Below are 27,904 nucleotides of genomic sequence, written 5' to 3'. Positions count from 1 at the left end.
TGGGGAGAAACAGCCCAGAGGTTTCCATACAACTCCCTGTCGTTTATTGTGGGAGCACAACTTCATTACTTGAATGAAAAGATGGGAGCAGTGGCTAATTAACAAAGATAATGAAGTGATTTTATTTCTTTCCAAGGCAGTCAGAGCTAAATGTTTTAGTACACATTTAAATCCCGGCCTAAAATGAGCTATGCTTTTCAAACAGGAGCTCTTCTGCGCCAAACATTTACAATTAAAAGCTGCTTTAAAAGGAAAATACCTTATTTTAGATAATTTTGTGAGCATGATCACACCTCTGGCAGAACAGTGTGAAAATCCTGACACTTTACATCTCAGATCTGCAGCACAACATATAAATATACAATAGACCAAAACTCCACATATCCTCAGGAATTCATTTATACACGGAAAACCCATTAAAGCATCACAGAGAAGCCTCGCACTTGAAGGAAGGAGACAATAGGAAGAACTCAACATCCCATCACAGCCCCAGTTCCCACAGGCACATGCAGCCCAGCACAGGCACCAACAAACAGGGAGCGACTGCTGAGCAAAGCAGTCGCTTCCCAGTGTCATAAAAACTGGAGATTATAGAGAATTACATTATCACATTCAAATTTACACACATTTCCATATGACTGCTTGCCCCTTCCCTTGTCTTTCTAGCTTTGCTAGAATGTTCTTGGCCACCACCACCCTCTTCAAATGCACAAATTCTTTTAGCTTTGATAAATTCTCCCCCAATTAACCTACCTTTCCCTTTATTTTCAGATGATTCGTACCAACTGCACAGCTTTAAAGCCGAGAGAAACTCCTGCTTCCTGCTGAAGTCATTTTTGTCCCTGACTGCAGCAGAATCAGGAATTCAGTCCCTCTTTAACACCAGGTTTCACAACTGTCTCCACTCACAGATGTCACAGCAATCTCACTTGATGGTCTGGACATACACAGGACAGCATTAAAAATACAGGAGATGTGGATTAGGAGAGAAGGAGTAGCTAAAGTAGCTGCAGCGATGTGAAAGTCAGCTGGGTGAGGGAACACCGAATGGAATCGCTCAGGCCAGCACCAGGTGGATTGCACAGCAAAGGACAAAAAAGGAGCAGCAAATGAGTGCAGTAACCACAAGCTGGGATTCTGTCTGCACACACCAAAGGCTTTTCTCGCAATGTGCCACTAGCAATGCAAAGGAATCCCTTCTCCACTCTCTGGCACCTTCCATTCTGCCTTTAAGGAAGCAAAGCTCCCCAGGAGCATTCCCCTTCACCACGTGGAGGTGACCCACGCCACCACCCAGGCTCTCTGGGAAGGGCCTCTCTGATGACTTCCACCCACATTCTTCAGCTGAGTGTGCACCAGAGGGAGGTGGAGCCTTTCAGAGCCACCACAGGACAGGCCACAGCAACCGAAACAAGGGCCACAGCACACAGGAGTAGAGGAAAACAGCAAGAAAGCCAGCGGATTCAGACACCCACCTAGTAACCGTTCTGACAAAATGACATAACGGTGGGCAAAGCACGAAGCAGAAAATGTGAAACTTGATGCTCTTCTGTGCTTCAGAGAAGCACCCACTGTCCACAGCATCACCTGCAGCCGCTCCCCAGCTGAACCGTAAGGGAAGCGTTTGTCCCCTCTCTTCCCTCTTTGTGCTACCAGCTCCCAGCAGCAGGGTCTCTCCCAGGCAGAGGCTCACTGTGCAGATCCACCACCCCGTTCCTGTCCAGAAAAGCAGAGGTGACCACCTGCTTTGCCTTCAGAAGACACTCTCCCCTCGGAGCTCAGAGCCGCTGGCAGTAGAGTTCATACAAGCTACTGGCCAGCTTCTGCATCTCTTGAAAAGCTTCACAGCTCCGCTCCCAGCTTGGGGGTATCTGTTCCTCCCCGTAATAGGCCCCTGCAATGGCTCCTGCCATGGTCGCAATGGTGTCTGTGTCTCCTCCCAGCGAGATGCAGTAGATGATGGTCCTCTGCAGGTTGTTGTAGCGATCGGGAATATCCGGGTCGGCTTCCATACAGTGCAGGAAGGAGTAAATGGCAGTAGGGACAGACCGCAAAGCAGCGATGCCATTGCCTGTTAACAAACCCAATCATCTTCACTGCCACAGAACCCTGCGTCTTCCCTCCCGCAGAAGAACCTTCTCCCTTTTAGCTGCAACTTCCTATTGCCAGTTAGTTTCCATGCTGGTATCCCTGATTTTATCGTGTCAAGGTGAAAATGCCAGAGATCTCCCCCAGTTCCCCGGCACGACTTGCATCACGGGGAGCAGCTCCCGTCACACCAATACAGTCTGGCAATTCACATCCACCCCTTCCCATCCAAGGTGACAGCTGTTAAGACAAGGGACCTTAGAATATTAAGAAACATTATTCATGAGACATTTTTCCCCATCAATACAGACTTGGGCATTACAGGTGAGCACAGGCAGCCCTTCCAGTACATCCAGTGACTTGCAGGCAGCACAGAGTCTGGGGGAGGACGTATCAGCCAGGCTTGCTGAGCCGGTCCTGCTCCCAGCTCTTTCCCAATACTTGCAGTAAGAAAGGTGCTTACCCAATTCAAACAGTACATCTGCTTTGGGAACACTGCTGAGCTCCAGAAATTCCTTTATTTTCTTTAGACGCCTTGAAAATGGTAAATCCTCAAATCCCAGCCTGGAAAGAAAGAAGAAAGTACAACGAAGAAGAGAGAATGTGAAGAGCCAGGATAAACCGTACACAACAGAGAGTGCTTCTCACAGCCACGTACGCTCGGGCGTCAGCCAGAGACTTGTCATCTGCCTCGACATCTTCCATGTGGCTAATGAGCTGCTCCAGGAAGGTCTCCCTGCTGAGCTCTCCCTGCAGGGCAAGGTGCACAGCCAGCGCCTGCAGGATGGCCCCGTTGTAGCCCAGCGAGTTGGCGTGGGTTAACTCGGCACTCAGTTTCGCAAACTGCAAATGAAAATACATCATCAGCTAAACCTAACTGAGAGATTTCAGCAGGCGCTCCTGACCGCAGGGACTACCAGGAGCCCAAATGAGCCAAGAACAAGCACCTTCTTAACATCCTGGACGTCGGAATACGCGAGGGAGATGCCTGCCACCCTCATGGCCCCACCGTTGCCGTAGGAGCCCTTCCCGTTAAACTGGGCTCTTGCTGGTTCAAATACATCATTGCACTTGGGGCTCAGGAGCTTCTTGAAGACGTTGATAACAGCCATCCCATAGCCCCTGTTGGGTTCTTTCTTGTACTCCTCAGCAAACCTGGTGTGGGGAAAGTAGGGTGGTTACACAGGGTAGAAGAAATACAAGAGATATTTAGCCTGTTCCTGAGGTCTGTAGATGCCACATAAAGCTACTCGATAAAATTAATTATTAACATGTGGGTAAATTCAGTGACAGGCAGAGTCCAAGTGATTCTCTTCAGTAGGGAAAATCCAGTTCCCAAAACTTGTGTGAAAGGAGGCAAGTGTGAATAAACACCACCTCTCACAACCCCCTTGTCTCCCTCTCAACTATGCCTTGGAACAGAAGCAAACTGGAAGCATTTCCACGGGTCACAACCACAAAGCCTTTTGTTCAAGTTCAATGGAAGAGGTTTTCAAACAAATAAATGTTCCTCTCCCTTAAGTGGAACCAAATGCTGCCAGGGCCGTGGATTCAAAAGGGAAAGAGATCATAAACAAGCAGAAGCTGACCTCATCAACAGTCACTAACTGAATTAAGGGAAGCATAAACATAAATAGCAGCAAATAAACATGAAAGGAAACACTTCTGAAATTTCTAAGTGTTGTCTTCCACAACAGCGCATACACACATGGCTGCAACACAGCACGGCCCACGCTGCTTCATGTTAAACCCACGCTAAAGTCAGCAGTGCTGTGTGTTCCAGCACAGTGCAAAGCACAAAATAAATTGGAAGATTGGCCATTGCTTTCCCTATTAATTAACGATGGATTTGTCAGGGCCCTCTTCCCTTTCACAGATGACAGTGAAAGCTTTGCCTTCACAAGCACGTCGACACCTCCGAAGGTGGCCGCGTTCCTCACCTCTTGGCCATATCAACCTCGTCGAACTCTCGCTTGGCTAGCAGGGACTGCACCACCGACCTGCTCATGGCCGTGTCATCTGTGTATGAAAGCGTCTCTAAACAGAAGGTCAAAATATAGTGTGACGACATAGAATCACAGAATAATTTGTGTTGGAAGGGACCTCAAAGCCCACCCAATCCCACCCCCTGCCATGGGCAGGGACACCTCCCACTGGATCCAGTTGCTCCAAGCCCCATCAAACGTGGTCTTGAACATCTCCAGGGATGGAGAATCTGTGATTTTTCTAGGCAACTTCAATCAGCGCCTCCATATCCTACCAGGAGAACATTTCTGCCTAAGGCCTCATCTCAGCCTCCTTTCTTTCAGCTGAAAACCCTTTCCCCTCATCCTATCCCTGCACTCCCTGATCAAGAGCCTCTCCCCAGCTTCCCTGAGCTGCTTTCCGTACTGGAAGCTGCTCTAAGGTCTCTTTCAGCACTGGAGGCTGCTCCAAGGTCTCTTCCAACACTGGAGGCTGCTCTAAGGCCTCTTTAAGCACTGGAAGCTGCCCCAAGGTCTCTTCCAGCACTGGAGGCTGCTCCAAGGTCTCTTCCAACACTGGAGGCTGCTCTAAGGCCTCTTTAAGCACTGGAAGCTGCCCCAAGGTCTCTTTCAGCACTGGAGGCTGCCCCAAGGTCTCTTCCAACACTGGAGGCTGCTCTAAGGCCTCTTTAAGCACTGGAAGCTGCTCCAAGGTCTCTTCCAACACTGGAGGCTGCTCTAAGGTCTCTTTCAGCACTGCAACCTGCTCTAAGCTTCTCCCCTCATCCTATCACTCCACGCCCTTGTAAAAAGCCCCTCCCCAGCTTTCCTGCAGCCCCTGGACCCCCATCTCCGGGAAACCTCGTCCCAATCTCCCCTCTTTCAGCACAAACCCCTTCCCCTCCCCTCACAGGCCTTTCCCTCCCACCTCCAGCCTCCTCCTCCACCGTTTCCAATCCCTTCAGGAACCGCAGCAGCTCCGGCAGCTTCACCACGCTCGTCCCTTCGAACACAGCTCCCAAACAGTCACCCAACAACGCTCCCAGCAAACAACCCCGGAACCGAGCGAGGCCGGGACGAGGGGTTGAGACCCGAGCGCTCCCGGAGCCTGAACTTGTGGGCGCCGCCATCTTGGGAGCCGCCATCTTGGCCTGAGCAGCCGCTATGGGGCCTCCGGGTCGCAGGGGGCGCTGGACGCGGCGGCCGCCGCGTCCAGCGCCCCCTTGCGACCCGGAGGCCCCATAGCGGCTGCTTTGGGGATTGCAGGTCCCTTTCCCCCCATTCATTGAGTCATTGGATGCTCTGAGTTGAGAGGCAACGCCTGTAGGGAAGGAAAATCATGGAATTATGCAGTGGTTTGGGTTGGAAGGGACCTCAAAACCCATCTAGTCCCACCCCCTGCCATGGCAGGGACGCCTGACGCTGGATCTGGTTCCTCCAAGCTTCATCCAACCTGGCCTCGAACCCCTCCAGGGATGAAGAATCAGGGACGCCTCCCACTGGATCAGGGGCTCCAAGCTCCATCCAACCTGGCCTTGAACCCCTCCAGGGATGGGGCAGCCACAACCTCTTTGGGCAACCTGGGCCAGGGCCTCCTCATCCTCACAGCAAAACATTTCTCCTTAAGATCTCATCTCAACTTCCCCTCTTTCAGCTGAAAGCCCTCCCCGATCTAGAGCCCCTCCCCAGCTTTCCTGCAGCCCCTTTCTGTGCTGGAAGCTGCTCTAAGCTTGTCCCCTCATCCTATCACTGCACAACAATAAAAACTGCATCGTGGCTGTGAGTTTAACAAGCCCATGGCCACGAGAGCCACAACAGACACCAGGTTTTGCATTTTGTAGCTTCGCGGGGCTGAAGGCAAAGGGAAATCCCAGCGCCGACTCCGCTTTCATGGTTGGAGCGAGGCGATCGGAGGCAGAGCAGAGCTGGGCAGCTGCCACGGGCACACAGTCCCCTTTTCAGAGCGCAGCCTCGCTCTGTGAAGAACTTAAAACACTAAAGAGCACAGATGGATTCAATCACCGCCAAATGCTTCCAACACTCTGGATGACAACCGCTCTTTGGGACAGACTCTTTATTGTGTACAGCGCTCCTCGGAGCGCGGGCGGCTGTAAACATCGGAGAAGGGGACAGACAGTTATATAACAACCCAGGAGGAGGGAGGAGAATTACATTATCCTAACACGACACAGATGTCAGCTTTCCTGGCCACGGAATTGAGTCACTGGTAGCTTTCTCCTCGGTGCGGCTCCTTGCACAATGCTCCTGGCGTGCTAACCCAGCTCCAGCTGCCTGCTCTGCAGCGGGGAGAGCGTACGGTTCACGCTCCGGTTGAAAGCTTCAAAATCTGGCATACATTTCTCAGCAGGGACCACAAGCTTTCTGCGGCTCTCCACGCACTTGTTGTCCAGCACCAGGGAATTGGCTTTGTAGCCAATATCTGTCTGAATGCGGTAGAGCGGTCTGTAAAGAGCACTCAGGGCAGACCTGGGGACAAGCAGAAGTGAGAAGAGTCGGGTTCAAGCGCTGCATTCGCTTCCCAAGTTGGATGGGAAACACCCAGCTTCTCACTTTGCAGCAGAAGCGTCTGTGCAGCCTTGGCCATTGTGCAAAGAGAGAATGGTCAGGAGTTTCTGAGCGGCCCATGCACCCTGGGAGCTCACGCTCAGCACCGCTGTTTCTTCCTTTACTTTTCACCCTTTGTTTTTTCCCCTTTTGGAACTATCTCTGATGAGGACAGAGGGAAGCAGGAATCGTGGGAATCATAGAACAATAAAATAGTTTGGGTTGGAAGGGACCTTAAAGATCATCCAGTTCCAACCCCCTGCCATGGACAGGAACACCTCCCACTGGATCAGGCTACCCAAGGCTCCATCCAACCTGGCCTTGAACATCTCCAGGGATGGGACAGACACCATTTCCCTGGGCGACCTGTTCCAGGGCCTCCCCACCCTCATTGTGAAGAAATTCCTCCTTATGTCTAATCTATATCTGCCCCTCTCCAGTTTGTACCCATTGACCCTTGTCCTATCACTCCAAGCTTTTGTAAACAGTCCCTCCCCAGCTTTCTTGCAGCCCCCTCAGGTACTAGAAGGTCACTATAAGGTCTTCCTGGACCCTTCTATTCTCCAGACTGAACAACCCCAACTCTCAGCCTGTCCTCGGATGGGAGGTGCTCCACCCCTCGGGTCATCTTTGCAGCCCCTTCCCACTCACACAGACCCCTCGTGCCTGCACCCCTCTGCCCCATCCAGCCCCCCACCCAGCAACAATTCCCAAATGCAGCTTCTGGAACTGTGCCTCACAGCGCCACGTCCCTCACGCGGTGCCCTGGAGAGCAGGAGACTTACTGCGACTCTGCCAGCTTCTGTTGGAGCGCACGGATCGATCCCTCCAGCTGGCGGACCTCATCCTTTAGCCCGTACTGGACCTACCAGGTGCAGAGGGAGAAGACAACAACGGTTAAGAGGGCTGAAGTGTATTTCACAAAGGTCACGGTTCTCTCATTCCCCTCCCAGCCCCGCTATGATATTTATTGGGGTGACTCCATCGCTCAGCCCCTCTGGAGTTTGCTCCAAAATCCATCCACGTCTTGAGACCCACGCGAGCCCCAGCCCTGTCAGCTCCCCCTGGCAGGGAGCGTGCCCGGTGAGGCTGGTACCTCATCGCAGCAGAGCTCCATGTTGGGGCGACACGTGCGGGTCTCCAGGCGGGTGTGGGCCACTTTTAGGTCTTGCATTTTCCTCCGAAGATCTTTCTCCAAGCGCTGGATGTCCTCCTCCATCTCAGCAATTTCCTCCAGGGTCTAAGGATTAAGATATTGCCGTGAGGGGCAGCCATGGGATAGACTGGAAAACAGCCCCCAAGCATTCTGGGCTTTCAGTGAGTGGATTTTAAACAAGGGCTGGTGGGCTTCCATGTACTGAACCCCTCTTAGATCGATCAGGCTTTTCACACGGACCAGGCACGGTGCTGCTGGTGTTTTATGGCCACAGAAGTCAAGACCAAGGGTGAAATAAAAAGGCTAAAACCTCGCACTGCTGCTGGGAAACACCAAAGCAGCAACTGCGATGGCAGAAGGAGGTTGTAGGGATCATGCATGTGGCACTTCACACCTCTCATGTGGAAACCGCTCTCAGGCCAAGCAGCTTTCCACATAACAAAGAACCTTTTGGATTCAATTCCTACCCCAGGTTGGGGTGGACAAGGAAAGAAGCAACACTTACGTTCTGCTCCTGCCATTTCAGCTCATCGTGGGCTCTTTCCAGGTCGCTGATCCTCTTGCGCAAGGCAAAGTTGGTAGCTTCACGCTGAGCCTCCAGCTCGTTGTTTGTCTGAAGAGAGAATGGGTTCCAGTCACACACACCGGAACGCGTCCTCCTCCCAGCAGTCACCAACACGACCAGCACACAAACTGACCTCCTGTGAGGCTGGGACGAGTCTAGGAGCAAAGCTGAGGGGTTCTGGCAGCTGCCACGCGTGTGCAGGTCACCCCTCTGCGGCCACAAGGCAGGGAACGGTGGATGGGGACAAGCAGGGACTGCTGTGAGCTTCGTATAACCAAGCTCCCCTTTTAAACCAGGAGGGCGGCGACTCTCGGAGCAGCTCACGGGCCGATGCTCTTTTCCAAGACTGCTTTTGCCTGACCACAGCACACGCCAGCCCTTCCTCCCAGATCCAGAACTTCCACGCCACCGATTCACAGCTGAGTGATGATTTACCTGGGCAATGGCCAGCAGAGTCACTTCTCGGAGCAATGTCGAGGCGTTCATTTCTGCCTCAGCATGCTTCTTGTTGCACAGGCTGTTCATTTCCCACTCATCGAGTGTAGTCGATCTGTGAACAAATCACTGGTTGTGAAAATAAGTTGAGTGTTTGCACGACTAAAGAACCTCTTGCTGCAGGCCGAGAGGCTTTGTGCCGTGCAGAATGATTTGGGTGTTCTGGAGGTCACGTCCTGCCTAATCTCCTCATTGCACCAGCTGGAGCTGCTACCCCACGGCTCCCACACCGAGCTCAATGTCTTCCGGAACCAGGGACACATCAAGCCATGCTGGGAGACGCCAAGCAGACACCGCACCACACACCAAGAGTCACCTGCAGCCCAGGGCAGCCAGCTCCTCTGGCTTTGTGGTGTCAACTGAGATGAGAGCTCCTGAAAATCTTCACAATCCGAGAGCCACCGTGAATCCCAGCAGCCACCTCCCGTTCTGAGCTCTCTCCGTTACTGCACGCACCAAGCCAGGACACGGCAAGGATGGAAGAAGCATCCCAGGGCTCTTCCAAACACCAGATTTGGGCACACGAGGGTGGGCTCTTTCCTTACCCATTTGGGACCCGTGTTGGGTTGACCTTGAAGGAGACGTTCGGAGAGTTCACGCTGAGAGATAAGCAGCTGCGATCTAGCTCCAGTGTTTCCACCTTGCAGCAGTGGTCAAAGCTCAGCTGCTGGCGAGCTTCCTGTAAGAGGCTGCAGAAAGCAGGGCTGGGGTCAGCGGGAGCACGCAGAGGGGAGAGACCGCTCACGATTCCCAAAGCTTTCATCACCACCTCAGTCATCTTTCTACAAGAAGTGATGAGCACCCACCCTCTCAGCGAACCAGGCCCAGCTCAGTAAAGCAGCTGAGCTCCCTCCTGCTGTGGGGCAGTGACCCATGAGGGGTAGAACCTGGGAGCTTACACACCTCCAGGTCCCTGGTTCATGGAACAAGGCAGGTAGAACAAGAGATCTGTCTGCAATGAAATCTTCTGAGGATGCTTATGAAGTCTCCCTTGAAAAGCTTTCCCCTGCCACCCCCAAATACCGCAGATCTTAACAGAAATGATCAGAGGTTCCTCCAGGTGATCACGCCTGGTCTGCCTGCCCATTTCCATGAGGCACTAGAAGCACGTTAAACTGCTGCATCCAAGCAAGGAGGGTAGAGTCTGGTCAAAAACTGTGTCGTTCTTCTCACCAGAGCTGCTCGAAGGCTTCGCTCACTCTCTGCTGCAGTTCTTTCTTGGCTTTTTCTATCACCTTCACCTCCTTGTGCAGCTCTTCCTCCACGGGGTCCCTCACCACATCGATGGCGCGACGGCTCTCGCGGAGCGTCAGGCACTCAATGGCAACGTCCAAACACAAGTTCTTCGCCTGGAGAGCACGTTCTGCCGTTTCCTTCACCTGGAAGAAGCAGCCAGCTGGGTGCGTGTGGAACCTCCTTCAGGGATGGGTGGAAGAAAGGAAGGGGAACCCAGGGATACTCTTGTTAAGAGGGTCCTACGCTGCCTGAAAGCTTTTAGCAAGTCTGGAGAGAAAACTGTGAGCACCAAACACATTAGTCCTCTATTTCTGCTGTTGGTGGTGGGAACTACACTTTGCTGAGGTCCAACCATTCCAGAAGCAGCAGCCTCTCGGTTTAGAACTAAAAGAATCAGAGAGATGTCCCACTGCCATTTTCTCTCCAAAACCAAACATTTTTGAACAATGGTGTTAACATATTTCTCACTATCCTTCAAAGCTTAGAAAAAACAACAAAAAACACCCAAAACCCAAGCCCAGCTCCACCAAAAGGGCTTGGCTCAGCCAAGAACACAGTGGTTGGCTTCCCAGTAGGTCATTCCACCAGGTATGGATCTCAGTATACCTCTGATAGCCCCCCTTGAACTCCGTATGGGCTTCCCAGTACAGAAGACAAGCCTCAACTATTTAACATCCCACACTGAGAGCCTAAGTTGATTTCCAGCCATCTGTCTCCCCAACATACTTTGGTCAAGGCGGTGATTTCCTCATCTGTGTCTGCAAGGCATTTGTCCAGGGTTTCCTTCCATCTGTTCACGCTGTTGATACGTTCAGTCAGACGGGTTCGGTTGTTGTGCTCATCCCATTTTGCCTGGAATTAGAGGAGAAACCCTATTCCTCTCTTTTTTTTTTTCTCCAGACTGCAATTGCAAAGCCTGGCTCTGTTTTCAGGACTGCCTGATCCCCCCGCCCAGGATTACAACATGCTGTCATTTGGTCTAACGTGCATGGGGAGCACAGAAAACACCACAAGTTGTGATGGACGTGAGAATCCCAGCCAGGGGGTTCATGACAGCACCCCCAAACCTCTGCACAGGGAGTTACAGGAAGGAAAGGCACATATTTAGCAGGTTCTGTGCAGGTAAAACCTTCTCATGTTCCTTCATTAATAGCTATAAACTGGAGAGGGGCAGATTTAGACTATACATAAGGAGGAAATTCTTCACAATGAGGGTGGGGAGGCCCTGGTTGCCCAGGGAAGTTGTGACTGCCCCATCCCTGGAGGTGTTCAAGGCCAGGTTGGATGGGGCTTGGAGCCTGATCCAGTGGCAGGTGTCCCTAACCACAGAATTAGATGATCTTTAAGGTCCCTTCCACCTCAAACCATTCTATGATTCTGTGATCCATGCACCCAGGTGCTCTCCCGTCCTCCTCAGCCCAATCTTCTGACAAACAGAGCACCCACCTGGTTGCTGGTTTCATTACGGAGAGCTCGGGCTTCCTGACGGACTTGGTGGGAAGCAGAGCGTTGATGTTCAGCATCGGCTGAGATGAAGTTGGAGTTGGTGTGCCAGTCGGGCACGGAGAACCGCTGTCCTGGCTTTGTGCTCAGCGTGGCCATCTCGCTGAACTGGGGACTAAAAAGGAACAGAAGGATTTTGTGTTTAGTCATGGAAACGCATCAGAAATGGAGATGCACCCACAAACTGGAGAGCTCTTCAGGAGGAAAGCAGCAGCAAGGTCTGACCTAGTGTCTTGCCTAACCTGGGCACACATGTCCACATAACGAAGTGCAAGGGTAGAGGATTGGAGCCCCCTTCCAGCCCTGGGCTAGGAGGAAAGCCCTGTCCACCCGCTGTCCCTGGAGAACGGGACTTGCAGAGAGACAAGGAGTCGCCTACAGCACCATCTCCACAGGGTAATTATTGAGCTTGGACAAAATACCTGATTACGTTACCGGCTCTGCTTTTGTTCCAGCCCAGGGCTGCAGTCCCAGGGGACCGAGAGGCTTTGCAGGAACAGGGCAGTTTGCAGCTGTTGCCCTTGCTAAAACCAGCAGGAATTGCAGAGACCACTCAACAGGATCCGAGCGGCTCCTGAGGGGACTGCAGGTCCCAAAAAACCCATAATCAGGTGGAGCTGTGGGGCAGACTCGCTCCCTGGCTCCAGCGTAGCCTGTGCCTGTCCCCCTGGACACCTCTTGGTGGGACAGAGCTCCTCCAGCACCACCCCGCACCCCAAATGCTGGTGGGGACACGGAAAGGGAGGGGAGCCCTGCAGGGAGGGCTTGAGAGAGGGCACAAGGGGCTGTGGGGCGGAGGGGACACGGGGCTCAGAGGGGTTATAGAGCTAGAGAAAGAGCACGAAGGGCTGTGGGGCAGAGGGGACATGAAGCCACGGAGAGGGGGGGAAAAGGGCTGTGGGGCAGAGGGGGTGCAGGCTGTAAGGGGCTGTGGGGCAGGGGGGTTGCAGGCTGTAAGGGGCTGTGGGGCAGGGGGTTGTGGGGCAGAGAGGACATGAAGCCAGAGAGAGGGGCAAAAAGGGCTGTAAGGGAGAGAAGTTGCAGGGCAGAAAGGGCCATGGGACCAGAGAAAGGGCACAAGACGCTGCAGGGCAGAGGGGCTGTGGGGCAGGGAGGCTCTGGGGCACAAGGGGCTGCAAAGCCAGAGGGCAGAAAGGGCTGTGGGGAGAGGGGTTGGGGGTCCCAAAAGGCAGGAAGAGCTGCCCTCAGAGGGACTGCAGGGTGCCAGGGGCCTTGGGGCACAGAAGGGCAGCAAAGCCAGAGGCAGAATCATAGAATCACCAGGTTGGAAGAGACCCACCGGATCATCGAGTCCAACCATTCCCATCAATCACTAACCCATGGCCCTCAGCACCTCGTCCACCCGGCCCTTAAACCCCTCCAGGGAAGGGGACTCAACCCCCTCCCTGGGCAGCCTCTGACAGTGCCCAATAACCCTTTCTGTGAAAAATTTTTCCTGATATCCAGTCTGACCCTCCCCTGGTGGAGCTTGAGGCCATTCCCTCTCGTCCTGTCCCCTGTCCCTTGGGAGAAGAGCCCAGCTCCCTCCTCTCCACAACCTCTTTTCAGGGAGTTGCAGAGAGCAATGAGGTCTCCCCTCAGCCTCCTCTTCTCCAGAAAGGCCCCCAGGGCCCCGAACCACCCCCTCGAGGGGAAGAAGGGGGGCAGGGGCCGCCCCTCGCAGGGCTCCCCCCTCACCTCCAGCCCCGCTCCCCTCGCCGGGCTCCCGCGGGGCCGTTGCCCGGAGCCACCCGAGGGGGTGGGGGGGAAGGACAGAACGACAACAAGGGCCAGAACGACAACAACGGCACCAACACAGTCTCCCCCGCACGGGGACGGGGCGGGGATGGGGGGGGGAGACACGTTTTCCAGCTGGAAGAGGGGAGATGGAGAGATCCTGGGGAGAAATGATCTCCTAGGAGGGTGGGGAGGGTTCCCAGGGAAAAAGGAAGAAAAGAAAGGGCTCCAGCCACGCTGGGGAGGAGCTGTGGGGTAGGGAGAGGAGGAGGGGGACGGGTTTAAGCTGAAAAAAAGGGGAGATGGAGAGGAGATCTCCTGGAGAAATGTTTTCCTGGAAGGGTGGGGGGGGGACTGGCCAAGGATGCCCAGGGAAGGGGCTCCAGGAGGGGCTTTTTACAAGGGGGTGGGGAGGGGTGGGATGAGGGAACAAGCTTGGAGCAGCTTCCAGTGCCAAAAGAGATGTTAGAACAGCTTCCAGCGTTGAAAGAGACCTTAGAGCAGCTTCCAGTGTCAAAAGTGACCTTAAAACAGCTTCCAGTGCTGAAAAGGGCTCTGGGAAAGCAGGGAAGAGGCTCTGGATCAGGGAGGGAAGGGAGAGGATAAGGGGGAACAGCTTTGAGCCAAGAAAAAGGGAGACTGAGATGAGATCTTAGGGAGAAATCTTCTCCTGGGAATGGGGTGAGGCCCTGGCACTGGATGCCCAGGGATGGGGCTCCCCTTGCTCTCCAGGGTACCCCTTGGCCTTCAGCTCTTCTGCGCCTCCATCTCCATCCACTCCTGCAGAGCCAGCTTTGGGGAGAAATTAAAATGATGCAAGTATAAAAAAAAAAAAGCTGAAAGTATCACATGTGCATTTCAAAAAAGATTTTATTTGTCAAATGAATACGGTTCATTTACAACACCCAACTTGATGGTATCTAAAGCCAGCAGAGATCCAAGGACTGTGGTGTGTACTATGCACAGTCGTACAGAGGTTACAGATGCCTACGAGAGGGAAGGAACAGTGAAAGAAGTTGACATTTTACTGTGCTGGAAAGAAAGCAACTCTTTGCAACAGGTAGAAAATTTTGGCAAGAACAATTGGTCTGGAAAGGGAGAACGGGCAGAGGCTTCTGCTTAGCGAGGTCATCTCCAAACACACCGGCACGGGGCTTCCCTCCCACCCCCAGCCGCAGCCCACGTCCGCAATACAAAGAGGCACACGCGGTCAAGATGGGTAAGTAAAAATAAAGGCTTTTACCAGTTTCGTTTACCATCCACCAACCATCTGTTTGTGCAACGGTTCGAGTCACAGCTCTGTTCTCGGAACAGTTCCCTTTTGCTTCGAAACCCCCCCAGGTACCACATTCCAGCTCCTGCTTAAGCGAAGGTAACACCGAAACAAGAGGTGAGCAGCATGGGAGAAAGAACAAGACGCACGCTCCGAAGGGAATCTCCGTCCACCAAACTGCTTTATTAGAATTCTGTTCCCAAAAGGAATCCCAAAGAGCACAATATTGGTTGTTTTATTTTCAATTCAAACACGTGGTATTAAATAGGCAAAGTTTATATGCACGACAATGCTTCCAGCAGGCTCCTACACAAATACAGCTTGATCGCTAGCAGTGTTTATGGCACACCCCACGCCACCAGAGCTGCCTTCTGAAGCCGTTAATACCCAGATTGGCTCATAAACGAACGCTACCAACCACCAGGAAAGCTTTCCCCTAATACCTGCCGACAGACAATGTTCTTAGTGAGGATCAGATGCCTCCAGGCCATGGAAACAGCCCAGTTTTCCCTCACGACAAGAAACAACACTATTTATCCACCAACAGGCAACCTCAAGAAGCTGAACTGCTTACACCAAGAAACCAGACGACGACAGCCAGGAGGATCGGTACCTTGGGAACCCAAAGCGCGGCACCAGCCTGCGAAATGCAGCTCTACACCGGGTCACACGGGGTGGGCAACGAGGCTGGAAAAGCAACATTTCAGTCCAAAAACTCCTTCTGCCAAGCCTATTGCTGAGCTGAGGTGGGCTTTTCAAAACGGCCTGCAAAATAGACGCAAAACGCAGCTCTCTAGAAGCAGGGTTTTCTACAGGCAAACAGCATTGTCTCAAGGCTAAGTTCAACACTGGAAAGTGCCGAAATGAGAACATTTCACTGAAGAACAGAAATCCAAGTCCAAAGAAAACTGAAGACCACAGGAGGAGTGTGATGGACAAAACCCAGTACCCAAAAGAAGCTGTTCTTCACTACCAACAAACTTAATCCATTGCAGTCTTCCTTTTACCAAGGGTTTTTGGCATCTGATTTCATAGAATCATGGAGCGGTTTGGGTTGGAAGGGACCTCAAAGCCCATCCAGTCCCACCCATTGCCATGGGCAGGGACACCTCCCACTGGATCAGGGGCTCCAAGCCCCATCCAACCTGGCCTTGAACCCCTCCAGGGATGGGGCAGCCACCCCTGCTCTGGGCAGCCTGGGCCAGGGCCCCCCTCACCTTTATAATTTCTTAGACTTTAGGAAGAAACCCTTCACAGGGCATTTTCTCTGTGAATTCAAGAGCACTCCTCAAGGTTCCACTTCACTGGCACACCAAGAGGTTCACAAACTTCAACAGGTTCTTTAGACTGAGCATTGCTCCATCAGCTGTCACTTCATGAACCAGCATTTGGATTTGCTATCAAAAGAAACTGGGTTTGAATATATTCAAGAGATTTATAGCGTAAGCATAACGGAAGTCTATTAGTAACTATTTTAATAATTAATTTTCTGTACTTAAATGGGGTGTGGACCTGCGATTTATGGGCCAGCACAGCCCTAAACTCAACATAGTCACAGTTTCCTGTACTACCAGACATTATTACAGTAGGTATTAATTTTCCACTGCCAAATGTGTTTCAAAGACCTGTATTATTCTCAGCAATGAAAAAACCCTTTCATTTAAATAAACTCTGACAGTGTGCTTTGCAACAAATGGATTACCTTGAAAGAAAGCAAGAGGTAAACATCAGGGGAGCAGTCCCAATGTTTTTCCTCAGGCAGAGCTGCAAGGAGATGCAAGAGAAAGGCGCGGGCTCACACCGGAGACGGGCTCCAAAGGGAACTGCGTGAACTGCAGACGCGAGCTTGCAAGAAGGTGCACAGGTTTGTATTAAGAATTTAGCACTTCCACACCACGATTCACCCTCAGAACACCTAAGACGATGTGAATCGTCATCAACATTTCCAAGTTAAGGTGAAGAACGAGGCAGAATCCTTTGCCCCAGACCAGAGAAAGAACCCATTTCGGAGCCAGCGGTGCCACCACAGCTCCGGGCTGGATAACTCAGCGGTATCTCAAAACTGCATAAAATACAACCTATTTGAGAAGCTTTTCCATTTTGGTCTGAAAACCCTCTTCTTTTAGCAGCCTTGAGCCCAAACCAGCATCTAAGGGCACAGGCACCTGCTTTTGGGCAGCACACAGTCCACAACAGCCTTCCCTCATCCATCAGCGTCAGAGGAGGGGGGATCTTTTCTCCCCTTGTACTCCACAACCAAGAGAGCACACGATTTTGCAGGCAGATATTGCTGCTCTCAGCTGCTGGCAAACTGGTTCTTGAAGGACTCTGTGATGTTTCATCCTCCCCTCCTAGTCCTCGCTTAACCAGACCCCTGCGCTGCTCCCCAACATTCACTGGACAACATTCTCCTTGTCCTCACAGCCACCAAACGGGGTACGGGGGGAAGAAGCACCGGAGCGTATGGGAGGCTGCAGGAGCACAGTAAAAGAGCAAAGACACTACTGGGCAGGCAACATTCAAATAAAGGCAGAATTAATGATTCTCATTAGATAGAGAAAGACGTCAAGGTTACATTTTATTTAAAAAAATTGCAAGTCTACCAGGAAGTGTTTATTTGATGACATTACTCTTCAGAAACCACTTCATTTAAAGGCTTCTCCTCTCGGGGTAGTTCTAATTCACAAATAATTCAGGGCTCACTTGGATTAAGTAATTCAACGCAAAACCAACTCCATTCTGACCAAGAACTTCAAGCTGTAAAAACAGTTCAAGGAAAAACACTAACCGTATTACCAATGCAAACCCAAGTTTTTCCAGCTTCTCTTCTTGATCAGAAAAAGGCACATGCTTGCTCTCAACGAGTCCAACACAAACAGCTCAGGACACCTCAGCTCGTGTTTGACGTTCCCTGAAGGGCTTAAGCTGACCACAGCTCACCTGACATCCACTCAACTCCTACCAAGTCCTTTATTTCCACCAGCGGTTGCTTTTATCACCATCCCGCTACCACCCCCTCACATCCAGAGCTGATCCACCTTCCCCACAGCGACAGCGTCCTCAACGTGGTGAATTCCATGCAGGCAGCAGAGGGAGAGGGATCCTGCGTAAGGGAACAAGGAGGTAGGCAAGAGCTGAGGAAGAGCAGAGCAGCTGTAGTGCTACAGCAGAATTAACATTCCAGCTGCTTGCTGCTGTTTTTTTCTTGGCAGCCAGGCACACTTCAGCATCAACTGCATAAAAATTGCAACCAGAAATCTATCAGAGCATCTCTGTTTCATAGATGGGTCAGATATTGCTCACAAACCCCCCTCGGCTCTGTTGTTTCAAATAGCACCGATCTACTGGAACTTGTATCTGTGTTGAACCGAGTCAGGTAGCTTCAAAGTTTAGATACAAAAGACAGTGTGTGGTTTGCCGATGGAGCCGTTACAGGCACTGTCACTGCTCCTCGGCACGGTCCTCTGAGGAGCCGAAGAGGCACTCAAAAAATACAGGAAAAGACTTTTCCCCTCATGTATTAATTTTTGAAGTAGTTATGTGGGGTCTTTCCAGGTAAACTGTGGATGCAGAGATACAGGTTCACAAGGCTCTAGCAGCATGAGAGGTTTATCAGTGTATTCAGCTTTTTCAATATCATAGTCACGGAATGGTTTGGGTTGGAAGGGACCTCAAAGCCCATCCAGTTCCACCCTTGCCATCAGCAGGGACACCTCCCACTGGATCAGGGGCTCCGAGCCCCATCCAACCTGGCCTTGAACCCCTCCAGGGATGGGGCAGCCACCACACCAATACAAAGACAAGTTTCCTCCTGGCACTTTTTAGAGCTTTCTACAACTGGTTCAATAGCACAGGCACCACTCCCACTTCTCCTAAAACACACTGCTGAGAGAGTTCAGGTTTAGGATTAATCCCAGCATCAATTACAGCAAATCCTCAGACTATGCCTGTGAACCAGACTGTTGGGTTTTTTGGTTTGGTTTGTTGTTTGGTTTTTTTAAAGTATCTTAATAGCGTCTACACCCTCAGCAGTTTATCAGCTTGTATTTAAATCAGATACTTCAAAACATCACACACCCTCCAGTGAATGCAACAGAAACATACAGAACATTTCTGCTCTAATTAAATCTATTAACGGTTCATCATCACCAAGGCAGGACTTCCTTGGAAGAGATCTGTGCACGACAGAAACCAGAGCCCGTTGCATTCCTTTTGATAGAAAGGGGAGGGCAGCGACTTCCTTCTAAATCTCAACAGCTTCAGTATTCACTAAATGTAGACAGAAAAGAAACCTGTCGATGGGCAAGGGACGAGGAGGAGAGTATTGCTGCAAACAAGTTGATGGTACAAGATTTTTTGGCCCTTTTTTGTCTAGAAGATAAAAACGCCTACAACTAGAAGGGAGAGAAGACACAGTTTTGGCTCAGAATTTAGATGGGAAAAATGCTTCCTAAATCCTAGCCTAACAACATTAAAAACTGAGACTATAAAATAATTTAACGTCATTGCAAGCTTAAATACCAACAAAGTGGCATTGGGCACTGTAATAAGACAAAAAAGCCAGTAACAAACTACAAGAAACATCAGTTCATTTCCCTAACTTGAAGATCTACACAGCAAAAAGATTCTTGATTCATAGTAGCATGAGCAGGAGTGCTGCACTGCACATTAACCTGATAGTGTCCTGTTCAAAGCAGCGCGAGCAACTCCAAACCAGGGTCACTGCCCCATCCCAGGGCTGTGCACCCGGGATGTTCCATTGATTGCAGCCAATTAATTGATGTTAAAAAGCTCTGCTTACTCCTAGGAAAAGGCTGGACACATACATATTCCTGCCGTGATTCCACTTGCAATTAAAGCGAGTTTTGTGCTTAAGCTCCTGATATTCATCGAAGCCATCCAGACTGACATCAAGTTATTCTACAGCTGAAATGCCCGATACTGTATGAACAGTAACAAAATGAACACAAAGTCATTTTAAACTTAAAGAAGCGAGGTACCAACCATAGCAGTCTGTCCATCAAGGTGGTTTATTCGGTCTGCTCTCAAACACGACCAGTTGAGCTGACTTGGGAGAAGGAAAACAAAACATTCAGACACTTCTCCCACTTAAAAAGAAGTGTTAAAAGCAACACACAGACCTATGAGCTGCACACAGATTCCCAATAAATATACAGAAACACCACAATAAAGGACAAGGTTCATCATAAAAGAAAAAGTCCGATAACTGCTATTAAGACCATTACAACAATGAAAGTTGAGTGTGTATTTTTTGCAGGCGTGTGCAAGCACATTACAGTGTAATCAAAGCACAACTTTGCTATTATTATTACTTTATGCAGCATTACAAGGTTACTGAGGTGCAGTGTTTAATAGTCTAGTCTACAGCTTTTCCTGACCGGAGGAATGCTCACCAAACTCACGACGGACTCTATTCAACCGTATGAACAGGGCACCCACCCCAAGTAGCAAAACTCCCAGCGAGGAATTAGAAGTCCTGCTGATTACGCACACATCGCTCCTTCAAATACACAAACCACACAAGGTCTGCTCACAGGAGACCATCTCCTAACTCTTCAGAAAGTTTTGTTTGTCTCCATCTCTGGGAGCTTGCTACATCCAAGAGACGACATCCTTCAGCAGCTACAGATTCCCTTCCAGCACTAATTACATCACCCCAAGAGTCCCATGCTGTTGCTTCTCCTCCACCACCTTCCAAACCCCCTCAATGTGAAGAGGTGAAGTGCATTGACTACATCATTCTAGCCTACCAGCGGAATTTGGTGATCACTCCTCACTGCCTCTCCCTCCAAATGAAAACACCTTCCTGGTTATTCTTGGTCCTGACTCAGAGAAGCTGATGCTTGAAAGTACCTAAAAGATACCATCAAACACTTGGCATTTTCAATAATTTATCTTAAATTTTCAGCCACAACAACTGGAAAATAAAAATCTACAGCACCATCTCCTAAAAAGGCACTTTCTGAGGACTGTCTTGCTTAAAAAAAAAAAAAAAAAGTCACTCCAGGTTTTACACAGCAGAACTGCTTTGTTTGAAAAGGACCCTATATTAACGACCCGTGTTCGGCGAGTGGAACCTTGGACAAGGTGTGAAAAGGCCAGGGCATGGGGGATGACGTCCCTCCACCAACACCCTTGTTTCTGTACATCTGATGCTTCGGTATTTTCCCTCACAAGCCTCTCCCTTACAATTCCTTCCCCTCCCCATAGGTTTACGGTTGGACTTGATGATCTTAAAAGTCTTTTCCAACCTCAACAACTCTGTGATTTGCACCTTTGCCTACTTAGGGACAACAATTTGGTTTTGTTTTAGTGTTACAGGGACCAGGATTCTTGAGACCTCTGCTCGGGAGGTAAAACGTAGGATCCTGTACCCATCTCGGTCATTCCTCGACTACCCAAAGTAAAGAATCTTCTACCAGTAGGAAGCATCCTTCGGCTTGAGCTCTAACCACTGTTTTTTCAGGTTTACAAAAAACAATCAGTGACTTGGCTACGTTAACATCGATTTAAACATGTGCCGAAACAAAAATGATATCCTAACACCCCATATTGATCTCAAGTACCATCTTTGGGTAAAAAACACAGACAGGAATCTTTCCCTTTGACATCCCTATGGATTTTTTTTCACTGGATCAAATCAACCTGCTGACAGCAGTCACCAAACTCCACAGCGCCGAACGGGACAGAGCATCTGCCCCGCGGGACCGGAGACGAAGACTCATTTGGAAATAACAATCTCTGCAAACCGAATCGTACAGCTTTCACGTACACAATCTGAGCTTTTGATTCCTTGGTTATAAAAGTGCTTTGAGTAAGGTTTAAACCCTCAGTTCACAATGCCGGGAACATATCAAAAGAGGACAAGATATGAAGAAAGTGTAAGAAAAAAATAAAAGGCCTCAAGCTTTTTCACGCGTGGGCTGAGCTTAGAATTTCAACAGAGTGGACTTCAAGACTAGCAGAAAACCAGTATTCCTGGCTGGAATCGGTACAGAAGATGCCTGTCTGGTATCTTATCTCAAGCATTTTATAGGGCAAAAATGAAGTGAAACTCATTTAGGACCGACAGCATATTAAACTAATTTGACTGACAACTTCCAGAAACCCATTTCACTCCTGAAAACAGTTTCTATGGCCAAACAAACTTCCAAAAGGATGCCAAGATGAACCCTACAAGAAAACCCTTTTGGACACGTTAAACCAAATGCCACGCTGACCAGCGATCCCGAGTCACACAGCTACAGTGCCTCACAACGGGAAAAAAAAGCAACTTACAGTGGAGTCAGTCACTCTGATGGTGCAAATTTAACACCTCAACTACAAAACATTCGACTTCTCTCCAAATCTGGATCTCCCAAGTCACCGGATGGCAGGTTCGGGCAGGGCTCTCGGCCCCTGGGCTGCTCGGACGCTGCCCCGAGGCTGCTCCTTCCCAGCCCAGCGCTGCCGCCCTTGTGCGTGCTCCCACCACGGGAGCGATTAGTGGCACTTGTTAAGTACAAGTGAGGTCTCGGCGCGGTCAAACCGGTCAGTGTCTTAGGAGACAGGAACCGTTTTTCTAGATAGGCTTAAAAATGAGGCCAGTATCTGCAAAGTCAGCCTTCGCCAGGTCCCTCTTGGGGCCGTACCCAGACAGCTCCTGGCGCCAAGGTGAGCTGGAACTCGAGATTTTCCCCAAAGAGCAAAATAAAATTTGCCTTTTTCTCTTTTTTTTTTTGTCTTTTTTTTTTTTTTTTGTCTTTTTAAAGGAGAGCAGGTACAAAAATAAAAGAAATCCATATACTCTGAAAATATACTGGAAACTGCCACCACAGATGAGGTACCATTTATCCCAACCCCCCGCCCCCAAACTGCAAACATCAAAATATATATGTTTTTAAACAAAAGGAAGAATATCTGGCTATTTAATCTCAGTTAAAATGACAGCACCCTTTGTTACACTTGATATTTCACACCATTAATTCTCTTTTGAAAAAAAAAAACAAAACAAAACAAACCCAAGATATCTAACTAACCTTGATTCCTTGCTTTTCTCCTCGTTCCTTAGTGCAGTAATTGTCCATCTCCTTTTAAATAAATATAGCAGCTACAGCATCATAAATGTGTGGCCCTCACAACGCCAGTAACTCGATATCGTAATACAAAGAAGTATCGGCACTTTACGTAGATATTTGCAAAACCAAGTAGAGAGATTAAAACTTCCAAATACTCTTCACATGAAAACCAGGTCAAACGCCAGCTCGGCAGGTGATTTGAGTCACTTTCCCAATCAAGTTGCTTTATTTTTGGTGAAAGTAGCGAGCAAAAAAGCTTCCGAAATCATCATCACAGGATAAGAAGTGTACAGTATCTTTGAAAGGAGCGTTAAAAGACTTTTTTTTTAAGAAGGAATTTTCACCTAAACATCATAAATCCACAAGAAGTCTTTGTAAAATAGTTTGGTTTTTTAAAAAAAATACCCATTTTAAAACAATTCTCTGTAAAAAGCCTAACCTGAACCTTTTATAAACAGGACGACTGGCTAGAGCGCTTCTGAGAGAAAACCGACAGGGCACGGACCGAAGAAAACATCTTGAGACTCATCGGGAAGCAACCTTGCTCCAGTTGGTTAGTGACACCAACCTCCCTGCAGCAGGTTTGGTTGAAGGTGCTGAGAGGTGAGGGGTTTAGGGAGCCCAAGAGCACGGCTGGGGCAGTCCCGGGGCTGCGGGTGACGGTTTAGGGAGCCCAAGAGCACGGTTGGAGCAGTCCCGGGGCTGCAGGTGGTGCTGCCAAAGGCTCCCAGGGACTCCAGAACACACCAGCGGCTGCTGGGGCTCCCCAGGTCACCTCCTCCTTGCTCCTTTCCAGGACCCCCGAGCCACCAGGCACTGCCCAGCCTCCCCACTATTTCCAGTGCAAGTTTAGCTGCAAAGTTAAGTCTTTTTACGTTATCCTCCTCGCTACCGGGCAACAAAATATGTACATACACTGACCTTCCAGTAAAGCTCTTTGCGACAGGGTTGTGAACAGCGCTATGGATGCGTCCAGAAGACAAAAATGCACAAAATACAGTACTGTGTGTTGTGGCAGAAAAAACAGGGGAGATTCATGCCTGTTGAAGCAAAATGGGCTCAGATTTTAGGCTCAAAATACAGTATCTTGGCAAACAGCTGATCTCATGAGAATGAGAGGAGATTGGCTACGTACACCAACCCACTGGTTTTCATGTGGAGAGCAGGCGGAGTTCCGAAGGGCTGGGATAACAGCAATGCCCATACAAACGATCTGCAGTAAAATATATTATGAACCAGTGCAAATAAAAACAGTCAAAAATGCAGTTCACGAGTTTACAAAGTGCAAAACTCCCCAGTCCCCTCATTGAATAAATGCTCGTCTCTGACATCTTAAATATTGTTTTACCTTTAAAGTGGAATGAAAAAGTCCCGTCGATCTGTTTCACATTTCAGCGATTTAACGTGTTCGAACTATCCCAGCCCTCTTTATTTGCAAAGTGAAATGAAGTTACCAACAACTTAATTTTAAAAGGAAAGTCATTATCAAAGAGGAAAAAAGCCTAAAAACTTGTATTAATTCCAGACGTTTTACTGATGTCAAATAGATTTACTTAAGCATGTAAAAACTTAGATCTTAATAAAAAACCCTTTCCATTTAATTCAAATATCCTCCACATTTCAAAGCCAAAAATAAGGCCGGTTCCTTTGTTAAATCAAAATGCTGCAGTGACAAGGAAAGATGGCAGAATTCTAGAAGCGTTTTTGCTATTTCTTTTTGATTTAAAAAAGGAAAATTCAAGATTCCTTCTGACTATAAAACTTTCCTTTCAAAATTAAGGCTTTGACTTTGTCCTTTTAAAGTCACAGAGGTGTCCATTCCTCCACAGTTAGTGGTACAAACACTGCTCGGGTACAGCTCAATGGACACGGTTTTCCTTTAGAACGCTTATTGCACTAAAAGATAGCAAAAACAAGTTGTCAGTTCTTTTTAAAAACAAACATGGTTACAAGTCTAAAAAATAAAAGTTGATGTTGACCATATGTTCCGTAATAATTAAATTAAAGCATTATTATTACTCTAATAAATATAAAAGAAACAAAAGGAAGCTAAACTTCAAAAACACATACATATGAAATCACATTAAGGTGTGAGAGGCAGCAAGTAAACTAGCATTTTTCTTTGTTTCCAAAAAGACCTTAGCTCTAAAGTTTCAGTTCTGGTGTTTGCTAGATGTGATCCCATAACACGTGGGACACTGGATTCACGTGAAGCTTCACCTTGTTTCACTTGCCAGATTGAAAGTAATTGAAACTTTTGGACTAGGTAAAAACAGCAGCTTTAGTAAATTCACCAGGGAGCAAGAGTTTGGATCCCTACTGCCTGCACAGAACACCACTAGCTTCTCTGGTTGCTTGTTGAAAGGGAACTACTGGAGCCGAGAACTCCGAAGCCGTGAAGGACACAAAGGCAGCAGTTGGCTAAATTATGTTCAAATTATTGGATTAGTGTGCAAAACACCTTCGCCCCCTCCATTTTTTTCTATCTAGCGCTGTACATTCAAATGCACTTGGATATGTTCACATTCGAATGCTTGATGGCAACATTGAGAGAAAGACTCCTCAATGCAGTGGCGTTAAAAACAATTTGTCTTTTTGCACACTTCCCTGCTCAAACAATCACTGATTGCTCCTAGAAAGGTGGGTGTTTTTTTTAAATTACACCATCAATTCTTACTTTTTTTTTTTTTTGCAAAGATACTTGTGCTGCCGAGCAACTTGAGGTAAAGGCATAAGAGGGTTAAACTACGAGAAATAATAATAATAAAAAAAAAAAAATGATGGCGGTGCTTCCTACAGGAGCCCGTGTGGCTGGTTTCATATTGCATAATAGTGCTGTGTTCCTCGATGAAGTAAACAATCTTCCTGGTGTCAATTTAAGGGTTCGCCTCTCGCCCCTGCACAGTGTCAACTCCAGCACGATCGGAGGCACACCCCATAAACCAACCCCGCTGGAAACATACATTGTATGTGGCTTAAGGTTTCAGTTCTTCCTTTCAGTGAGGATGCTCCCGTTTTATTGACTTAAGCGAAGTACATCGTGCGTAAGGTGTCTTGGTGAATCTGTACAGCCTTCGCGAGGGCCTGTGGATCTCTCCCGTTGCTCTGTCCTGACACATGGCTTCCTTCAGCACTGCAGGGAGTAAGGAAAAGGCAAGCTGGGCTGTAAACGGTGTTAATTCAGGTAAAAAAGCCACCTTTCCATCTCCTCAGCGTTTAGGCAATAGTAATAGAACAGAATACTCAGAAAAATCCACTCGTCTATTTGCCCAGCAACCTCACGGCTTTTGACAAATCCCTTTACCTCAGCTGCTCAGTTTGTTCATCTAAAAATAAGCCTGTTGCAAACATATTGATGGCTTGAGGGTTATAAAATACTTCTGACGTACAAAGCAGTTAGATAAGTGGAAGGCACTTAGCATTTGCTCCATTCATGACCGCTCTAATTCTAAAGCAGAAAACTAAATGCGAGGCTCAATTCCCTCAGCCCACGCCAAAGTAATAACAGAACGCTTTATTAAGCTAAACTTTGTTCTTTTCATGTGTTATTCAGTACAATCTACCAACTCGCTCCTGTCTGACACTGAGCAGCAGCTGTCAGGAATGATTATCTTAAGACCAGATCCAGAGGTAACAAAAATTAACTGCAATCGAGTAATTATCTAGGCAGACGGCTTTATGCCTGACAATGGAGCAAAGACCAATAAAGACAAAATACCTCAGGCACACATCTTGATTTACCTGTCGTGTTCTTTGTCCACAAGATGGTATCGTGCTCTGAATGCTACCAGGTGAGCATAATACGCTGGTGCAGGTATAGAAACCGATCGTGTACAGCGCACATATGTGTGGCAGAGCTGGTAAGTCAGCAGCTGAAGTTCATCTGCAGTAAAACAGTTATCATCCCACAAAACATGATAGTGTGAGGGACGGCTGGTACCCTGAGAAGAAGGGAACAGCAATTCACTTATGTGGCTTTTCCATACGATAAAGTCAGATGAAGTTCAGAAAGGGCCAGACTACCTTGTCTGAACTCCTACGTAACAGCAGCCAAAGAACATTCACAGTCTTGCTTCAGATGAATAAGTCTAACATCCACAGAATTATGTTACTCTTAATTATTTTTACTTGGAAAAAAACCCCACACATCATCTATGTAACCCTCAACAATCAAAACCTGCTCCCAACGTGAGTCAACCACTATTATACCACCTCTAAACTACCTTTGGTTAAAGCTGTCTCTCATCAAGTCAATTTTCCCAGGGAAATACAACAACTGATAATTTTAACTCTTTCCTTCACACCTTAACTATGAACACTAGGAACTCTTACAAGTTCTCTATTAAACGATGTGCTTGCTTTGAAAGACACTTGGAGTGAACACTTCTCTCCCCTCCCGCTTCCTCCCACGGGTGTGACACACAAGTTAAACCTTAGAGTGGCACTGACTTGGGTCAATGGTTGTACTCAAGTCAGGACAGAAGTCTCTTTTAGGAAAATAAATAGACAGTATCACAGAATCATAGAATAGTTTGGGTTGGAAGGGACCTTAAAGATCATATAGTTCCAACTCCGCTGCGATGGGCCAGGGACACGTCCCACTGGATCAGGCTGCCCACGTTTAGTTGAGACTTCTTTGTGGCTTCCTATATTAATAATGAGCTGCAACTCTATGTGGTATTTCTGCTTCAACTTATATTGACACTTGTTTTTCAAAGGGGCCAAATCCAGCTTGCCCAGCATGAAGATACAGAGGTAAGCGGAGCAGCGCAGCCAGAGTTTTGAATTCCTGAACAAAAAGCATTGCAAGGATTCAGAACTGGACAAGGGAACACGTCCACCCAACCTAAACAAAGGCTACGACAACGTGGTCAGACTCACTTGAGAAAAGTTATTTTTCCATTTTTAAGCAATATCCTGGCACAAGGTTTGTCAGGAAGTTGACTCTCCACTGTACTGCTGGCAATACCACCACATGCTGGATTTAACTCCCACAGCCTGTCATTCACTAGTCTGCATACAGTCATGTAATCAAACACTGCCTTCAGTCTTTGAAACTGTTTACATTTGAAAACTTGATTCCACCTTCACTTCATTGTGGCTATAAAGGTTTCGAGTTGATAGGAATGGTTGGACTCGATGACCCAGTGGGTCTCTTCCAACCGGGTGATTCTGAGTTTTACTTTCAGAAAAGCAAAGGTACAAAACAAAGTGGCTCCTTTAAAATAAACTTAAAGCATGACT

At 48.7% G+C, this 27,904-nt stretch overlaps 4 protein-coding genes across 6 annotated transcripts in view; 1 reads left to right on the top strand and 3 right to left on the bottom strand.

Annotated features, from left to right (window-relative positions):
- Positions 1 to 27,904, top strand: part of C23H1orf216 (chromosome 23 C1orf216 homolog) — a 281,686-nt gene that overhangs the window by 141,694 nt on the left and 112,088 nt on the right. The gene's annotated exons all lie outside the window — the stretch shown is intronic.
- ADPRS (ADP-ribosylserine hydrolase) lies at positions 11 to 5,203 on the bottom strand. Its single transcript, XM_069875185.1, has 6 exons — positions 4,981 to 5,203; positions 4,029 to 4,125; positions 3,036 to 3,243; positions 2,747 to 2,931; positions 2,552 to 2,652; positions 11 to 2,071 (listed from the first exon to the last, which is right to left on the bottom strand). Exons 1-6 carry the CDS (start codon positions 5,195 to 5,197, stop codon positions 1,779 to 1,781), a joined length of 1,101 nt encoding a protein of 366 aa, XP_069731286.1. The 5' UTR covers positions 5,198 to 5,203; the 3' UTR covers positions 11 to 1,778.
- Positions 6,123 to 11,746, bottom strand: TEKT2 (tektin 2). Of its 2 annotated transcripts, none has more exons than XM_069875135.1 (9): positions 11,516 to 11,746; positions 10,796 to 10,921; positions 10,007 to 10,212; positions 9,379 to 9,522; positions 8,774 to 8,888; positions 8,279 to 8,386; positions 7,714 to 7,857; positions 7,403 to 7,482; positions 6,123 to 6,539 (listed from the first exon to the last, which is right to left on the bottom strand). In XM_069875135.1, exons 1-9 carry the CDS (start codon positions 11,720 to 11,722, stop codon positions 6,326 to 6,328), a joined length of 1,344 nt encoding a protein of 447 aa, XP_069731236.1. In that variant the 5' UTR covers positions 11,723 to 11,746; the 3' UTR covers positions 6,123 to 6,325. The 2 variants fall into 2 exon arrangements, with proteins under 2 accessions (XP_069731236.1, XP_069731237.1); XM_069875136.1 differs by lacking the exon at positions 6,123 to 6,539 and adding an exon at positions 6,701 to 6,779.
- The window catches only part of AGO3 (argonaute RISC catalytic component 3), a 40,099-nt gene continuing 26,356 nt past the window's right edge, over positions 14,162 to 27,904 (bottom strand). For both annotated transcript variants that reach the window (XM_069875347.1, XM_069875348.1), the window contains exons 18-19: positions 26,402 to 26,601; positions 14,162 to 25,793 (exon numbers count right to left, since the gene is read on the bottom strand). In XM_069875347.1, coding sequence (XP_069731448.1) covers positions 25,685 to 25,793; positions 26,402 to 26,601 — 309 coding nt within the window. In that variant the 3' untranslated portion in view covers positions 14,162 to 25,684. The remainder of the gene's footprint in view (positions 25,794 to 26,401; positions 26,602 to 27,904) is intronic.

The sequence above is a fragment of the Phaenicophaeus curvirostris genome, chromosome 23 (assembly GCF_032191515.1).
Source record: "Phaenicophaeus curvirostris isolate KB17595 chromosome 23, BPBGC_Pcur_1.0, whole genome shotgun sequence".
NCBI lineage: Eukaryota > Metazoa > Chordata > Aves > Cuculiformes > Cuculidae > Phaenicophaeus > Phaenicophaeus curvirostris.
The sequence above is the reverse complement of the archived record's forward strand: the minus strand, read 5'-3'. Positions and strand labels throughout refer to the sequence as shown.

What these genes read in the sequence shown, in the direction of transcription:
- ADPRS (XM_069875185.1), bottom strand. Translation starts at nt 5,197, where the DNA reads ATGGCGGCTCCCAAGATGGCGGCGCCCACAAGTTCAGGCTCCGGGAGC. An exon ending in GAGGTTGATATGGCCAAGAG is followed by an intron (nt 3,244 to 4,028) that starts GTGAGGAACGCG and finishes TCCCCACACCAG; the next exon opens with GTTTGCTGAGGAGTACAAGA. An exon ending in ACGTCCAGGATGTTAAGAAG is followed by an intron (nt 2,932 to 3,035) that starts GTGCTTGTTCTT and finishes TTTCATTTGCAG; the next exon opens with TTTGCGAAACTGAGTGCCGA.
- TEKT2 (XM_069875135.1), bottom strand. Translation starts at nt 11,722, where the DNA reads ATGACTAAACACAAAATCCTTCTGTTCCTTTTTAGTCCCCAGTTCAGC. An exon ending in GAAGCCTTCGAGCAGCTCTG is followed by an intron (nt 9,523 to 10,006) that starts GTGAGAAGAACG and finishes TGCTTTCTGCAG; the next exon opens with CCTCTTACAGGAAGCTCGCC. An exon ending in TGGAGCTCTGCTGCGATGAG is followed by an intron (nt 7,483 to 7,713) that starts GTACCAGCCTCA and finishes TGCACCTGGTAG; the next exon opens with GTCCAGTACGGGCTAAAGGA.